Raw genomic sequence first — 18089 nt, 5'->3', positions numbered from 1 at the left:
TGACTTATATTGCTTATCTCCTTTGTAATATGTGTGTGTCAGTTCAAATAAAACTTCTGAGACAGGACTATGGCTTATTAGTTGCTCATTGTGTGTCCAGGAACTTCCCTGTTGGACAAATAAACAGGATTGTTTGAATTACCTGGACCCAAAAGGAAATAAAAGGTGATAAGACTAAAATCAAATAGAGAGTCACATTTGGCTTAATTTTTTTTGAAGAGTTTTTTAAGTATTTATTTTCTTCTCTGGTCCCAGGCTGCAAATGCCTGGATAGCTCAGCTGGTTAGAACATGGTGCTGATAATGCCTAGGTTGCAGGTTCGATCCCCATATGGGACAGCTGAATATTCCTGAATTGCAGGGGGCTGGACTAGATGATCCTCAGGGTCCCTTCCAACTCTGCAATTCTCTTCATATGTGCAATTTGTAACTCCATTAAAGATGGATTCTTCATAATTATGTTCCGCAGTACAATAGTACCTCTAGATGCAAACGGGATCCATTCCAGAGCCCCGTTCACATCTAGAAGCAAACGTAACCAGCAATGGCACGTCTGCGCATGTGCGCGTTGCTTTTTGCCACTTCTGCGCATGATGTCATTTTGAGCGCCTGCACATGCGCAAGTGGTGAAACCCGGAAGTAACACGCTCTGTTACTTCCGGGTTGCCGCAGAGCGCAACTCGAACGCGCTCATCTCGAAGCACATTCAACTGAAGGTATGACTGTAGCTGCTTTTGCTAAACAGGATCCCTGCTTATATTCAGAAGCTTGCTACTAGAATATGTTCAATTATATTCAGTCCTCACCATATTTTCCGAGGTTAGTCGGGTAACTTGGAGCCGGATACTGTCATTGAGGTCATTTTCCTCCCTGAACAGTTTCTGCAAATGGTTTATTTCTTGACTAAGATGTTCAGTTTTAGAATTGAGACCATCTATCTCCCTTTCATAGTTCTCTTTCTGAGACTGGAAATGGCTTTCCAATACTCTGTTGAGAGAAGGGAAACACATAAACAGTAAAATAAACAGTACAAGATCCTTGACACAAGATCCTTTTAAGACCAAGAACCATGTAACGTAAAAAAACAAAGCACTTTCACTGCAATTCACGTAGACAGAAGGAACACCAGCAACCATACTACCAAAAAAGTTTAGAATTCTATACTACTAGAAAAAAGTTGATCTGGCTTAAAATGCTGAAATTTAAATTGCATTCTCTAAAGCTGCATTAGGTATGATTCTGGTGGTTTCTCAATCCATATGAAATGACCCCTTTTCTTTTTTCCCCTTTTTAAAATTTTCCTCAAGGGTCAGTGTGTTGGAAAGGGTTTAAGACAAGACCATTGCACCAAACCCCTAATGTACGCAGGCTGAATATATACTATTTTAAAAAGTGGGAAGGTGAGATAAAACAGTGGATCCAGTCTTTTTACATGTGAACTGTTGAAATGAAATGTTTCAAACTAAGTCCTTTCGGTGATAAATAAAAGTCACTTTTGAATATGTACCACAAAACAAGACTACAATAAATTCTGTAATTTTTTTCCAGCCAAGGCAGTAGCCTTTTCTCCTATCAGAACACCATTGCATGAACAGCAGGGATATGGGTGGCACTGTGGCACTGAACCTCTTGGGCTTGCCAATCAGAAAGTCAGCAGTTCAAATCCCCGTGACGGGGTGAGCTTCCATTGCTCTGTCCCAGCTCCTGCCAACCTAGCAGTTCAAAAGCACACCAGTGCAAGTAGATAAATAGATACCGCTGTGGTGGGAAGGTAAATGGTGTTTCTGTGCGCTCTAGTTTCCATAACGGTGTCCCACTGAGCCAGAAGCAGTTTAGTCATGCTGGCCACATGACCCGGAAAGCTGTCCTCACCTAGGTACCAGATGATTTAATAGTGCAAGAATACAGGCTGAGCTTGGTTTTTTTTTTGGCCTGGGGGCACCTTCAAATCAAAACCATTTGCAAACAACAGGTAATAAAGCTAACCTTGTGGCCTTTTTCAGGCCTTCATAAGCAAACCAAAGTTCCCCATCTTCATTTAGATGTTCCAAATCTTCAGTAGACAATCTGTTACAAAACAAGAAGAGGAAACAAAAATGGGAGGACTAATCTCAGGCAAGCATGTGATTTAGAAAAAGAAATTTCAAAGCCGCACTTTAAAAAGGGTCTATGTAGACTATATCTGTTGTCTTTGTCCATGGAGTTTTCTTGGCAGGGATATTGGAGTGGCTTGCCGGTTCCTGCTCCAGGTGGATCACGTTTGCTCAAAACTCTCCACTATGACTTGTTTATCTTGGGTGCCCTGCTCGGCATAGTTCATAGCTTCTCTGAGTTCTTCAAGCCCCTTCGCCACGGCAAGGCAGTGATCCATGAAAAAAAGTAGAGACATCACCTTGCCAACAAAGGTCCGTATAGTAAAAGCTATGGTTTTCCCAGTAGTGATGTATGGAAGTGAGAGCTGGACCATAAAGAAGGCTGATCGCCGAAGAATTGACGCTTTTGAATTATGGTGCTGGAGGAGACTCTTGAGAGTCCCATGGACTGCAAGAAGATCAAACGCATCCATTCTTAAGGAAATCAGCCCTGAGTGCTCACTGGAAGGACAGATTGTGAAGCTGAGGCTCCAATACTTTGGCCACCTCATGAGAAGAGAAGGCTCCCTGGAAAAGACCCTGATGTTGGGAAAGATGGAGGGCACAAGGAGAAGGGGACAACAGAGGACGAGATGGTTAGACAGTGTTCTCGAAGCTACAAACATGAATCTGACCAAACTGCGGGTGGCAGTGGAAGACAGGAGTGCCTGGCATGCTCTGGTCCATGGGGTCACGAAGAGTCGGACACGACTGAACGACTAAACAACAACAACAAAGACTATATCTGTACCTGCTCCTTACATCTGCGAAGTCATAGCTCTCACGGAGTTGCTTTGTAATGTCTGACAACTTGTCTAGGAAAAAATAAAATGTAAAGTGAACACTGAAATTCTACTTTAGCAGAAAGGCTGTATAAACTGTATTTACTGTTTCACCGCAATAACTCATTTTGCAGCATCAATGAGTTTAAACTGATGCAGAACCAAACTAACTGTTCTGAATGCCTGGCAGTCACTCAAGACATGATCTGTGTCAAAATGATGGCAGATACCACAAAAGGACTCAGCTTGTTTCCCCCTCTCAAAGAGATGCCGAAAACAGCATTGAAAAGTATCAGTTTTCACCAAAGAAAATAAGGATTTAAAGCAAGATCTCCCTTTAAAGGTAATAAAGGAGAGGGGAGAGTCTCTAAGCCGGCTTCATATTATGGAACAGCCGGTGTCTTAACTTGAATAAATGGAAGAATGCATGAATCAAACCCATGAATCACCCATATATTTTACCCATTTGAATGAGAAATATTTTCAGAATTACCTCTCATTTCACGTTTCTGGCACTGTAGTTGCTTCTCCACATCCAGTTTTTGAGACTGAATCAGTTCAATTTCTTTATGCAGTTCAGGGATTGCCTAAGTTCATTAAATGTTTTAAAAATGAAGCGCAATTCAATGGGGCAAAGTAAATGACAGAAATAAGATGAAGACAAGGTTGCAGTCTAGAGCATGCCTAATTGACATCTATGACCCAGTCTGCACAGTCAAATCACGGCTAAGTGATAAACCAGAATGCATTCACAAGAAAAATGATTGATAAGCCAAGAACAATATTGACTACAGCTTGTGGTTTGTCTGGAGCCAAACACATTAATTAATACTGGTCTGTTACCATACCCTTGCTTGGTTTGAAAGTTCTTCTACTTCCATTTTTAAGCCATCTTCGATTTGCTGTTTTTCCCTGACTTTCTTTTGCAGCTGATCATTTTCATCTTTGAGAAAATTTATTTCTGCCTTGAGTGAGTCCATCTTTTCTTCATAGTCTTGTTTCTGGTTCTGGAAGTTCTTCTCAAGCATCCTGCAAAAATTAACAACAACAACAGAAAAGGCCACAACTTTGTTTTTCTCCGCATATCTCTAAGTACAAACAAATCGCTATGATATTTATTATAAACAACAGCATATTTATAAAGAGAAGTTATTACAGTATATGCAATCAAATACACAGAGGCCTGGCATACAGAGAGAGGTGCATACACATACACACAGCCTAGCCATAAACTTTCCCAACTCCCCTGCCTCCCAAATAGCCTATTGAATAACACGGGAACCCTTCCTGAACACCATGGGATGCAATGCAGGTAGTGAATGGAAGCTTCCAAAATTAGGTAGATGTACCCTTTATGAAGGGGACACGGGTGGTGCTGTGGGTTAAACCACAGAGCCTAGGACTTACCGATCAGAAGGTCGGCGGTTCAAATCCCCACGATGGGGGGATTTGACCGTTGCTCGGTCCCTGCTCCTGCCCACCTAGCAGTTTGAAAGCACGTCAAAGTGCAAGTAGATAAATAGGTACCATTCCGGCGGGAAGGTAAACGGCATTTCCAGGTGCTGCTCTGGTTCGCCAGAAGTGGCTTAGTCATACTGGCCACATGACCTGGAAGCTGTCTGCGGAAAAACGCCAGTTCCCTCGGCCTAGAGAGCGAGATGAGCGCCACAACCCCAGAGTCGTCCACGACTGGCCCTAATGGTCAGGGGTCCCTTTACCTTTACTCTCTATGAACAGAGCTCAATTAAGAAGCCACTTTCCAATTATGGAACTGCTTTTGGTACTGTTTTGGGGAGAAAGCGGGGTGGGCAGGTGTGGAGGACTCCCTGGTCCTGAATGGGTAACTGTGCCCCTGAAGGACCAGGCGCACAGCGTGGGAGTCATTTTGGACTCACGGCTGTCCATGGAGGCGCAGCTCAATTCTGTGTCCAGGGCAGCTCCATCTGGTACGCAGGCTGAGACCCTACCTGCCCGCGGACTGTCTTGCCAGAGTGGCGCATGCTCTAGTTGTCTCCTGCTTAGACTACTGCAATGCACTCTACGTGGGGCTACCTTTGAAGGTGACCTGGAAACTACAACTGATCCAGAATGAAGCAGCAAGACTGGTGACTGGGAGTGGCCACCGGGACCATGCAACACCAGTCTTCTAAGACATCTGAAAGCAGCCCTATTTAGGGAAGTTCTTAATGCTGGATGTTTTATCATGTTTTTAATATTCTGTTGGGAGCTGCCCAGAGTGGCTGGGGAAACCCAGCCAGGTGGGCAGGGTATAAATAATAAAATTATTATTATTATTGGTGATTCAACCCTCTGCCAGCAACACCCCATTCTACCCTAGTTAGGGGAGCCCCTGGCTCTTTTGGAGGTACTTTTCCAAGGACCTAGAGCATAGGAAAACACCTTGTACAAACTTCCATTAGGATCCAAGTCATCTAGATTCTTTGGGTTATATCCCTTGTCAGGCTCAAGAGCAAATCCACTGAAATTAATGGGCTAACTTAGATCCGGTAATTTCAGTGGGCCAACTCTGATTAAAGCTTAGCTGAATACAACCATCTGTTTATTATATGGGTATATAAATAAATAAATAAATAAATAAAAATTTAATTCCTTTACAGTTCAAGCAAAATCAGACAATGTAATAAAACAGTACTTTATAGTCACAAGTTAACATTTCATACATCCGTTGCCTTTCTCCTTTTTGAACGTCGGCAAAGAGCTGTGTTGTCAGGTCATCCATTTTCTCTGCAGAGAGACAATGTTTGTTTTTTTAAAAAAATGTATGCAAAATAAAAGCATGAAATCATCAAACACACACATAAGTTAGAGACTAATAAGCAAATTTTTAGAGAGTTTTAACTGTAAATGGATAATTTTGCACAGAAATCAACATAAGATAGGACAGATGTCATGCAAGGTTTGAGGAGCCAAAATGCTGCTTAATCCAAACTTAATTTTCAGGTTAGGCACCATATTGCAAATGATAAGTGAAATAAACATCCAGATCCTGAGGATCTTGACTGGTGTATCTGCCAGCAACTTTGGCACAAAGCCCTAAAATAGTAGCATAATATCATGGGGATACAGTCTATCTGGAAATTATATTGTACAGCTCCCATTCCTTTCAATAGGCTTGCTCAAGAGAACTCTGTGATGGATTGTGACCACAGACCAAGCCTGTAATGGCTGGCTATTATTACTAAGTAGTTGGGCAGGATTCAATGCACCAGTGTTTATTTGGGGGCACAGCAAATTCTACTGCCCTCTCGCCACATTCTGTTCATCATTGGAAAGTCACTCTTTGTGCCTCTGGTTCACTGCTAGGAAGAAGAACCACAAATCTAAGGCACAAGAAATGTTCCAAAAGGAGCAGAACCCAGTTTAATTGAAAACACAAAAGTGATAGCATGCCTTCCTCAGGGGCAATATTTTAGTGTCCTTTTTCTGCTTGCCACAATGAAGCTAACGAAACTAATGGATGTGATGTGAATCACTTCACCTTTCATTTCCTCATTCTTCTCTTTAAGTTCCTTTTCTAGTTGCTTCTTCTGCTCCTGCAGCTCTGAATTGCGGTTTTCAAGTTTTGACACCTTCTGCAAGGCAAAAGTAATGGTGGGACAAAAAGCGTTAAAAAACAAATACTACAGTGGTACCTCGGGTTAAGTACTTAATTCATTCTGGAGGTCCGTACTTAACCTGAAACTGTTCTTAACCTGAAGCACCACTTTAGCTAATGGGGCCTCCTGCTGCCGCGCCGCCAGAGCACGATTTCTGTTCTCATTCTGAAGCAAAGTTCTTAACCTGAAGCACTATTTCTGGATTAGCAGAGTCTGTAGCCTGAAGCGTATGTAACCTGAAGCGTATGTAACCTGAGGTACCACTGTATATCCTTTAGGGGACGTGGGTGGCGCTGTGGGTTAAACCACAGAGCCCAGGACTTGTCGATCAGAAGGTCGGCGGTTCGAATCCCCGTGACGGGGTGAGCTCCCATTGCTCGGTTCCTGCTCCTGCCAACCTAGCAGTTCGAAAGCACGCCCAAGTGCAAGTAGATAAATAGGTACCACTCAAGTGGGAAGGTAAACGACGTTTCCGTGCGCTGCTCTGGTTCGCCGGAAGCGGCTTAGTCATGCTGGCCACATGACCCAGAAGCTGTACGCCGGCTCCCTCGGCCAATAAAGCGAGATGAGCGCCGCAACCCGAGTCGTCCGCGACTGGACCTAATGGTCAGGGGTCCCTTTACCCTTTACCTTTGATATCCTTTATAGCACTCACGGATTTCAGTTAATGCATGATTACTCCAAAGCACATCATCATTCCCAACCCCAGCCCCACTTGTTGTCACAGTAATTCTTGAGATGCTACTTTATTGGCGAAGCTCACATGTAGCACTAAACTACATGCACGAGCATGGTGCTGATAACACCAAGGTTTCAGGTTCGATCCCCATAGGGGTCAGCTGTGTACTCCTGAATTGCAAGGGGTTGGACCAGATGATCCTGAGGGTCCCTTCCAACTCTATGATTCAAGCTAGAGCAACCCTGAGCAAATCGAGACTTTCAAACTCTGCCTACCCCCTTTCCCCCACGCAGCTGAAAGGAGTTCAGCAGCATTTAGTTCCACTTTCCCTTAATCTCAGCATGGTATTATGAATGAATCAAAGCTTCTGACTGACCACAAACTCTAGTTAAACCAGCTGTTTAACATCCATTAACTAATTGGTTGAAGGTGGCTCATTTGAAGCTGGCACAGTTTGTGGTTCATCCTCTTTGCCAGCCCTCTGCTTGGAGCTTGGGAAGCATAGCGCACAGGGCATGCAAAGCGCTTTGCATAAGACTTCCTAAACACCTGACAACCAGCTGGCTGCTGCTGGGCATTGAGGAAGTGCTGCACAAAGTGCTTTGCAAACCCTACACTCAGTGCTTCCCAAGCACCAAGCATAAAGGTAAAGGTACCCCTGCCCATACGGGCCAGTCTTGACAGACTCTAGGGTTGTGCGCCCATCTCTCTCACTCAAGAGGCCAAGGGCCAGTGCTGTCCGAAGACACTTCCGGGTCACGTGGCCAGCGTGACATCGCTGCTCTGGCGAGCCAGAGCCGCACACGGAAACGCCGTTTACCTTCCCGCTAGTAAGCAGTCCCTATTTATCTACTTGCACTTGACGTGCTTTCAAACTGCTAGGTTGGCAGGCGCTGGGACCGAACAGCGGGAGCGCACCCCACCACGGGGATTCGAACCGCCGACCATGCGATCGGCAAGCCCTAGGCGCTGAGGCTTTAACCCACAGCGCCACCCGCGTCCCACAAGCACCAAGCATAGCATAGCATAGCATCAGCAAAAACTGCTTTCTGTGGGGATTGGCTACACAATCAAGTTCCCCATAGCGAACTTAAGGCATTAGGTGCAGGTGGGTGTGCTTTGGGAATAAAACCTTGTGGACCAGATCTGGCCCACAGGATGGAAGTTCCACAGCTCTGATTTAGCATTACATGCAAACAGAACCACTGTAAGCCCCATAAAAAGTAACCTGTTCGTAGTCTTCTCTATGCTTCTTCTCTTTTTCTTCCGACATTTTCTTTTGCGCAGCTAATTTTTCAAGATCCAACTGAAGCTTCTGAATTGTTTCTATACCACTGGAGTGATTTGAGGCTAGAGTGGTCAATCTTTCCAACAGAACATTATTCTCCTTATTCTAAAATAAATATAAAATCAGCAAAGTATTACAGGGTTGTAAGAAACGTAGAGATAAGTCAAAGTCACTTAGCGGTATACTTGCTGTGCTGGCAGAAATAGATGTGCAATGGAAAACAAGGGATTCCTTTGCTGTTCAACCTTTAAACTCTGCAATCTCCGAGCACGATAGCTCTTATGCTAAAGGGCAGACAACATTGGATACAACCCTAGATTAGTTGCTTTGTTTTACCACTGGTAAAATAAACATGCCCCGTTCAAAACTGAAATCCAAAAGATTTACCCCCCCCCCCAAAAAAAAAAAATGACAGGAATGTCCTTAAAACGGACAGAAGCACCAAAACAAAACAACAACAACAACACGCCAGCAATCAAATGGTTTGGCAAATAAAGCTCTTTTCATTAGACACCAAGATGGCAATATTATTTGCAGAAGATATGTATCTTTGTAGGACAGGGAACTATCACCTAAAAGGCCTTTTGCCCCCTGCCTAACCTCTGATGGCAGGGGGCACCCAGAACAGAGGATCAGAAGATGGTCACAATGGATAGGGGTTGCCAAATTAAAAGAATGAAATATCCTGCCCACAGGATCAATCATCAATTAGTTTAGGTAATGAAACTTTTTATTTGATTAAAATACACCTAAAGTTAATGCAAAGCATTAATAAACACTTTTAATTACCTGGTCTTCTAGTTTTTTCTGCAGCCGCTGTACCCTGTATGAAAGTTGGATGTTCAATACAAAACGGCGGATGCTCTGGAATCTGCGTCGAGCAAGCCAGGCTCGAGCATATTTTTGGAGGACCAAAGCCTTCTGTTCTTCAACCATCTTTATAAGAAATTAGAGGGAAGAGCTAGTAGTTTAACAATTGCTCAGGGAATTTCTTATCACTTGACAAATATGCACTGAAGACTTCAGCAAAGTATAGTCAAGCAGATACAGTTGTACCTTGGTTCTTGAATTTAATCCACACTGGGAGTCTGTTCAACTCCCGAAATGGTTCGAAAATCAAGACACGGCTTTCAATTGGCTGCAGGCGCTTCGGAAGCCACATCAGACATTTGGCTTCCAAAAAACATTCGCAAACCGGAACACTCACTTCCGAGTTTGTGACGTTCGGGAGCCAATTTGTTAGACAACTAAAGCATTTGACTATCAAGGTACCACTGTATATAACCAGAATGTAGACAGGCAGAAATCCTCAGGAAGTCACTGTATGGTGAACAACCAAGATGCCACAACCCTACTGGCCAAACGCAGCTTAGAATTCCTCGCTGCTACTTCCTCACCTGCTTCTCACATGGCAGATGGTGGTATAAAAGCACAAACCATGTGTCACTGTAGAACTCTGGCTCACTAGTTTGTTCACACACACACACACACACACACACACACCATAAAGAAGGCTGTGCATAGTAATTATAGCGCTGCTATACAGGGCTCCAGTGCTTCAACATACATTATCTCGGTAATTCTTACAAAAGCTCTATAATTAGAATGTAGGTCAATATTACTATTATTTACTATTATTCTGGAGGAGACTCTTGAGAGTCCCATGACTGCAAGAAGGTCAAACCTCTCCATTCTGAAGGAAATCAGCCCTGAGTGCTCACTGGAAGGAAAGATCGTGAAGCTGAGGTTCCAAGACTTTGGCCACCTCATGAGAAGAGAAGACTCCCTGGAAAAGACCCTGATGTTGGGAAAGATGGAGGGCACAAGGAGAAGGGGATCACAGAGGACGAGATGGTTGGACAGTGTTCTCAAAGCTACCAGCACGAGTTTGACCAAACTGCGGGAGGCAGTGGAAGACAGGAGGGCCTGGCGTGCTCTGGTCCATGGGGTCACGAAGAGTCGGAAACGACTAAACGACTAAACAACAACAACAACAACACTATTATTCCCATATGCTAACTGGGAGGCTGAGTTGAGGAGACCATTGTTTCCTATGGGAGGTGCAATTTGAACTGGGGACTTCCTGGTTCACAGCTAACACTCTTAGCCATCACGGTATAGCATGCTCATTTGGCTACTTATGGTGGAGTTTCTCTGACCAACACATAAAAGTACTGAGAATTCAGGGCGGTGAAGCTGAGGACAGACTTTGTATTGCAATTCTGCACCAATATTTCAAGAAATATACATGTTATAAAAGAAGCAGCCCTATCAAACATAGATATTTATTTCTTCACTGAACAGGAAACTAATATATAGATTATTTGGTGAATTATTTGTACCTTTCTGTATTTCCTCCTTGCCAGAAAGCCTCGAGTGAAAGCTTGGATTGTCAAAACAGCCACACGGATAAGATGGCAAAGCCTACGTACTAGATATCCCCGGCAGTACTTCTGGATAATGATAGCTGCCCATGCTTCTTTCAAGGCTCTTGCAGTTATAGCTTGTCTGAAGAGAAATTAAATTACCCTTAGTATTTGTGTCATCGCTCGGTGGTAAGAGCTACACAGTGGTAAGAGCACACAGAAGGTCGCATGTTCAATCCCCGAAGCCTCCTTTCTAAAATCTTGAAGAGCCACCGTCAATCAGTGTAGCCAACACTGAGCTACAGTTCAGGGACCAATTGTCATGACCCCTGTATTCAGCAGTGATCTGGACACAGGGACTGAGGCTGTGGGGACACCAGATGAGGAGCTAGAGCTGCATTAGGGCTCAGAGAAGACAGTGGAAGATGGGGAGACCATTAAGCCTGAGGCAGTTGGCTAAGAACTCCCAAAGGAACCTCCCAGAACCTGCTAGGATCTTGGACCTTCACAGGCACCTTCCTCCAAGCCTGAAAAAGCACCACGCACATCCCCAGTTTGGCAGTGCACCAAGAGAGAGCCTACGGAATTGCGCAAATGTAGCTGCAAAACCCAAAGGTGATATTCCTTTAAAGTGTAGAATATCTCAATTTCTCACTACCTGAAAACACTTTTAAAAGAATTTTTTGGACTGAAACTGTTGACAAACCTTTTACCACAGCATGGTAGAGTCACCGGGGGCCAGATAAAACTCCTTCAGGGACAGAATCCAACCCACTTACCACCAATTGGCCCTCAGAGTTCTAGACCAGAAATGAGGGATATCCAGGCTGGGGGCTTAATCAGGCTTGCCAGGCCATTTTGGGCAAACCTTCAAGCCACAGCTTACAGGAAGAAGAAGTGGAAACTCACTGGAATGTGCTACTGAATCTTCCTTTGCAGCCAAAAGTTGAGGGCCTTTTTCTTTGCAGCCTATGGTGACAACTTTTGGCTGTAAAGCACACGTAGTGTGTTTCTGATTCCTCTTTTGCATCCTGATCTGTACCTGCAAAAGGATATTGTACTGTTGTATCTCTGGCCTGAACTCAAGCCTGGTAGCAAAGGGAAAATCTTTTGCAGGAGGATTTCGTAGGAACAGAGAAAGCTGTGTTATATGGAGTCAGAGCATTAGGGTCAATGATGGAAACCATGGGGAAAGCGGCAAGGCAGGAGGACCATGGATAGGTCCAGGTGAGCAACAAGGTTGGGAGCAGACTGAGGACATTTACTCCTCTGTCTCCAGGCTGCTTCATCCAGGCCCCACCCCCTTGAAAGAACCTCAGGCACTCCTTCAGTCTGCTCCGCAACTATGAAGGTGCTACTGGATGGCAGCAACTTCACTGCAGAGCCTGATCTACCCATGAGGGTCAGATTCTGCAATGAAACGCATGGCTGGCTCCCAGATTACTGTCTGGAAAACAGACTGGCCCCATGACTATACCAGTTGATAATGTGAGCCTAGAGAAACATTGCTTGTCCCAAAGATTGGGACTCACAGCTGTCTATGGAGGCGCAGGTCAATTCTGTGTCCAGGGCAGCTGTACCAGCTCCATCTGGTATGCAGGCTGAGACCCTCCCTGCCCACAGACTGTCTCTCCAGAGTGGTGCATGCTTTAGTTATCTCCTGCTTGGACTACTGCAATGCGCTCTATGTGGGGCTACCTTTGAAGGTGACCCGGAAACTACAACTAATCCAGAATGCGGCAGCTAGACTGGTGAGTGGCCGCCGAGACCATATAACATCAGTCCTGAAAGACCTACATTGGCCCCCAGTACGTTTCTGAGCACAATTAAAAAGCGTTGGTGCTGGCTTTTAAAGCCCTAAACGGCCTCGGTCCAGTATACCTGAAGGAGCATCTTCATCCCCATCGTTCAGCCCGGACACTGAGGTCCAGCTCTGAGGGCCTTCTGGTGCTTCCCTCACTGCGAGAAGTGAAGCTACATGGAACCAGGCAGAGGGCCTTCTCAGTAGTGGTGCCCACCCTGTGGAACGCCCTCCCATCAGATGTCAAGGAAATAAACAACTATCTGACTTTTAGAAGACATCTGAAGGCAGCCCTGCTTAGGGATTTTTTTAATGTTTGAGGTTGTATCGCTTTATTATTAATAATATTAATATTCTGTTGGGTGCTGCCTAGAGTAGTTGGGGAAACCCAGCCAGATGGGCGGGGTATAAATAATAAATTATTCTTATTGTTTCAGCACACCAACAGGACAGCAGTTCCCACTTCCCATGTAGAAGATGCTAAGGCACCCTTAGCTAGCTGAATGCATCTCAAACCTCTTCTAGAAGCATTCTGTTAGATTTCATATCTGTAGATATGAAAATGAGAACTTCTCCTACAAGAAGAAGAAGAAGAAGAAGAAGAGTTTGGATTTGATATCCCGCCTTTCACTCCCTTTAAGGAGTCTCAAAGCGGCTAACATTCTCCTTTCCCTTCCTCCCCCACAACAAACACTCTGTGAGGTGAGTGGGGCTGAGAGACTTCAGAGAAGTGTGACTGGCCCAAGGTCACCCAGCAGCTGCATGTGGAGGAGCGGAGACGCGAACCCGGTTCCCCAGATTACGAGTCTACCGCTCTTAACCACTATACCACACTGGCACCACACATGTCAAATAGATGGACATGAATCCCAGGCATTATCCCAGTCCTTCCACATATTTACATTCTTCAGAAAAAAATTTAAACAAACCCCTGACTAGGTTAGTCCCTGAAATTACCGTACAGTCCGTTGTCCTCGGAAGTACTGCTGTATTATAACTGCTGCTTGTCTGATATGGAGGAATTTCTTCCGCTGCAGCCAACCTCGGGCATTCTTCTGAATCACAATACATGCTTGCCTCAACTTATCTGACCGTAATTTTTCCAGATAAGCAACCTGCCCTGCTCTGAAGAAAATTTTTGTTCTACCAAACTGGTATTGGGTTGGATCCTGGGAGAAACAAAAAAAGGCTTTGTTAAACATATTTCAAATCTATTGCAACATGATACAAATGTTTAATTCTAGTTGTCATGAAGGAACAGTACAATATTGAGACCAAGAATGTATTTTCATTTACAGATGACAAATGAATTCTGGGTGATTAAATATGAATGGAAGCCTGTCACCTTGGATTGTTACGAAATCTCTGACCTGAATGAGCCGCTGCAAAACAATCTTGCAAATTTGTTTCTTGTCAGTAAGGGAGAGTTCATGCTGAGACATGAGAATCCTGTAACGGCTGTAGAACTCAATGTAAGTCCACCTATAAAATAAAAATAGCAGGTGGACTAGTGAATTAAATTGTTATAAATCAAAATCACTGAAACCCGCAGCAATTGTTACATACCTAGATGGGTAACTTTGAGCACTAATCCGAATTGTTTCTAAAACACCACAAGCTCGCAATTGCTGAACCACTCTTTTAGAATCGAACCTATGGGAGTCAAATAAAACAGTTGTTTTCTGCCATTTTTATGAATGATTAAGTCCTTTAATTCTATAGCCTATATATCATGGTGGGTTATTTTAACAGGCAAAGTGAAGTTTCTATGTAATAATTTTTATTTTGGCAATAATTATTTTTTAAAGCCCCATTCCAGCAAAGGGTAAGTCATGAAAAATAAACCTGAAATTTTATGGAAAGTAGATTTCCTACCCATACCACTTTAAAAGCAACAATTAAAAAGGGAGGGATTTTGCCTAATAAACTGGCATGCAGAACACGATCCATCTTCAGTGTAATACTGAAACGCATTTCTGTTAAAGCAAAGAGTATATTTCAATTGAATACTCACTCAAATGCTAGCTTCTGATCATTTGGCTTGATGCATCGCACATAGTGAGGTGTGGTTGCATTAAGTGTCTCCATTAGTAAATATAAGGAAGTACGAAACTAGAAAATATTAAAACATTGCCTGCTTTAACCTTCAGAACGAAACAACAAAGCAATACTTACTGAGAGCATTCCACTGAATATTTACAAACTAGGAAAGAGTTGGTAAACTTGATTGAAAAGGGGGGGGCGGGGCATTTTTGTATTCTCTCCATCATCTCCTTGATATCTCCCTCTTGCTTAAGCCTCTCCCAGTGCCATGTATACTGCCTTCAGCTTCTTGAAAGAAAGATGAAATACAGGCCTGTCCTACTAATGTGCACAGGGGCGGAGGAAGGGGGGTGCGGTGGGTGCGATCCGTCCTGGGTGTCACCACTGCGGTGGGTGACAAAATGCCAGGCGGCACTCACCGCGGGGCCTGCAGCACGCCCAAGCCATGCGTCTCTCCTGGGAGCAACATGGTGGCTACCCAAATGGCCCACCCGCTGCCTCCCCCCCAGCTGTAGGGTGGCTGAGTGGGAGGAGACAGGCAGACTCTGGAGGTGCCCCCACAGTGCGCCTCACCCCGCCCCTGGGCGGGCCGCCCTAGGCGCCGAGCGGCTTCCTCCATCGCTGGATGTGCAACCACATTTTGGACCAGGAAGAGAGCAGGAAAGGGGGGCTGGGGAAACGGGGGGATAACAGGGCAGAGTGGGCGCATGCATGCTCTGCCAATGCATACAGGGACCAGGAACAGAACCCCCACGCAAAAGGGTTGCCGCCTGTATAAATGTACAGTGGTACCTCTGGTTACGTACTTAATTCATTCCGGAGGTCCGTTCTTAACCTGAATCTGTTCTTAACCTGAAGCACCACTTTAGCTAAAGGGGCCTCCCGCCGCCGCCGCCGCGCAATTTCTGTTCTCATCCTGAAGCAAGGTTCTTAACCCGAGGTGATATTTTTGGGTTAGCGGAGTCTGTAACCTGAAGCGTATGTAACCTGAAGCGTATGTAACCCGAGGTACCACTGTACTCATCATCAATTAAGAGGAATCTAAAAATACCTTATTGCCAACTGTTGTACGGAACTGCTTATTAGGTGGCTTGATCACTGTTTTTGCAGACTTAACTTTGATCACCGAGCTGAATGGGGAGACAGGCACTGGATTGTCTTGAAAAAAGTTTGCACATAGTCGAAACTAAAGAGAAACAACAGTTACATGCGATGGTTATTACATATATTCATTTGTTACTAACAGGAAAGATGACTATAAATAGAAAACATGTTTGGAAAGAATATCTAAATAGAAACAAGAACTTGCATCTAGGCTGCCATTTTATCTATTTCAAGAATGTAATAATAGATGAGAGCATCTTTTTAAATACTATATGACAGCAGGTGTACCAGTTTCATTAGTAGGAAGGAACAGAACAGGTTATTTACAAACCTTGCTGCTTCGTAGGATTTCAATTAATACTTCATATACCGTGTCTCTATTTTTTTCCAAAAATCCATCACTTTTATACTCCACCTGTGTGAGAAAGGTGAAATCAACAATTGCTAAGAAACATGTAAAGCTATAGAAACAACATACTTTTTTCGGTTCCCAAGCTGATAAAAAGACACAGCCACATCCATAGCTTCATTAACAGAAAATAAGACTTAGGAAGTTGCCTAAGCTATAACACGAAGACCTTAGCTCTGACTGCCAACCATTTTCATCTACGAAAGTTCCTAACATAGCAGCGCATTCACCCACCATGAATACTTTTTTTTTGTTTTTTTTGTTTTTTTATTTTAATATACTATCCTTCATCTGAAGTTCACACACCAGTTTACAGTAAAGGGAAGTGAATTCAAACCTACTTAATATAATCAGTAGTCATTACATAGATGAAATCAATACTAAACTGTTTTTGAGCCAGCTATACACAAAGCTATTCACAAAGGTCCGTATAGTAAAAGCTATGGTTTTCCCAGTAGTGAAGTATGGAAGTGAGAGCTGGACCATAAAGAAGGCTGATCGCCGAAGAATTTATGCTTTTGAATTATGGTGCTGGAGGAGACACTTGAGAGTCCCATGGACTGCAAGACGATCAAACCTATCCATTCTGAAGGAAATCAGCCCTGAGTGCTCACTGGAAGGACAGATCCTGAAGCTGAGGCTCCAAGACTTTGGCCACCTCATGAGAAGACTCCCTGGAAAAGACCCTGATGTTGGGAAAGATGGAGGGCACAAGGAGAAGGGGACGGCAGAGGACGAGATGGTTGGATAGTGTCTTTGAAGCTACAAACATGAGTCTGACCAAACTGCGGGAGGCAGTGGAAGACAGGAGTGCCTGGCGTGCTCTGGTCCATGGGGTCACGAAGAGTCGGACACGACTAAACGACTAAACAACAACAACAACATACACAAAGCAAAATAGCAAGATATATTTTCATCTGTATCATCATCATTTACATATTCATTAATGTGGCTTGAAACCCTGGTTTAAAATCCTGGGTTAGAAGCAGGCCCTGATTAGCATTAACCAGGGTGACCATTTGCAGAAATAATATCAAAGCCTGCTTCCAGGTGAAGGGAGGAGGGAGTCAGAACACAACCCCACAATAACCCATTCCTGTAATCTTAAACATGGTTACAGGCTGGGGAGCACCGCATCCACATTTACATCTATAATTCATATTGCCAATTGTTTTGTCTTTGTAAATCAGGAGGTAACTGAAGCAAACAGCTTTATTTTCCAGAATGTTTGCTGTATACTTCATAGGCAAACACATTCATTACATTATAGAGGATATTTTACATTCTAAACATTGTATCCAAATATGGGAAGGTTGCAACACCCTGGCAAGAGGAATGCCTTACCTTATCAGCAAAGTGCTGGATTATAAAAGAAGAGTTTGACATTCTTGGCTCTTCAAAGAGTGGATTCTTTCCAAAATTGTTATATAACTTGAGGAGCCAGTTTTCATCTGTTCCTTGAGGTAACTGTAAATAAAAAGTGAAACGCGATGTGCGAAATAACTTTAGCCAATTATTCAATTAACGGGGCTGCTGTTTTGCAAGGCAAAAGTGGTTTCAAGTTGGCTGCCCCAGTAGCAGCACCCAAGCATCTTACTCTCTGAACTACTGTGGTAGCTTCCCAGAGGAGGGAGCTAAGCTCCACTGCTGCAGATGGTCAGCTTATCAGGTCAGCAGGGGTCACAGGATTTCACATTGTCCTACAAAACCTGTGACCATTGACTTGGCTTCTCAGTGTAAGCAACCTCAGAAACAGACTGAACCCTGAAATTGCCCACCCCTGCACACTTCCTGAATTGCCTGCTACTTTCCCGATTCACTTCCAAACTTCTGGCCCTGACATGGCCTATAGTCTAGCCTGTGTTTAGT

At 44.0% G+C, this 18089-nt stretch overlaps 1 protein-coding gene across 2 annotated transcripts in view; it reads right to left on the bottom strand.

Moving 5' to 3' along the window:
- The window catches only part of MYO5C (myosin VC), a 52224-nt gene that overhangs the window by 16048 nt on the left and 18087 nt on the right, over window positions 1-18089 (bottom strand). For both annotated transcript variants that reach the window (XM_083411797.1, XM_083411798.1), the window contains 17 exons: window positions 17565-17687; window positions 16143-16226; window positions 15759-15893; window positions 14679-14776; window positions 14231-14317; window positions 14035-14146; window positions 13622-13833; window positions 10840-11005; window positions 9287-9433; window positions 8438-8602; window positions 6413-6506; window positions 5595-5658; window positions 3762-3942; window positions 3407-3500; window positions 2883-2946; window positions 1986-2066; window positions 806-986 (listed from right to left, as the gene is read on the bottom strand). In XM_083411797.1, coding sequence (XP_083267923.1) covers window positions 806-986; window positions 1986-2066; window positions 2883-2946; window positions 3407-3500; window positions 3762-3942; window positions 5595-5658; window positions 6413-6506; window positions 8438-8602; window positions 9287-9433; window positions 10840-11005; window positions 13622-13833; window positions 14035-14146; window positions 14231-14317; window positions 14679-14776; window positions 15759-15893; window positions 16143-16226; window positions 17565-17687 — 2088 coding nt within the window. The remainder of the gene's footprint in view (window positions 1-805; window positions 987-1985; window positions 2067-2882; window positions 2947-3406; window positions 3501-3761; window positions 3943-5594; window positions 5659-6412; window positions 6507-8437; window positions 8603-9286; window positions 9434-10839; window positions 11006-13621; window positions 13834-14034; window positions 14147-14230; window positions 14318-14678; window positions 14777-15758; window positions 15894-16142; window positions 16227-17564; window positions 17688-18089) is intronic.

This window comes from Podarcis tiliguerta (assembly GCF_965153285.1).
Source record: "Podarcis tiliguerta genome assembly, chromosome: 14".
NCBI classification, from domain to species: Eukaryota; Metazoa; Chordata; class Lepidosauria; order Squamata; family Lacertidae; genus Podarcis; species Podarcis tiliguerta.
Note: the sequence above shows the minus strand (reverse complement) of the source record. Positions and strands in the feature narration are given on the sequence as shown.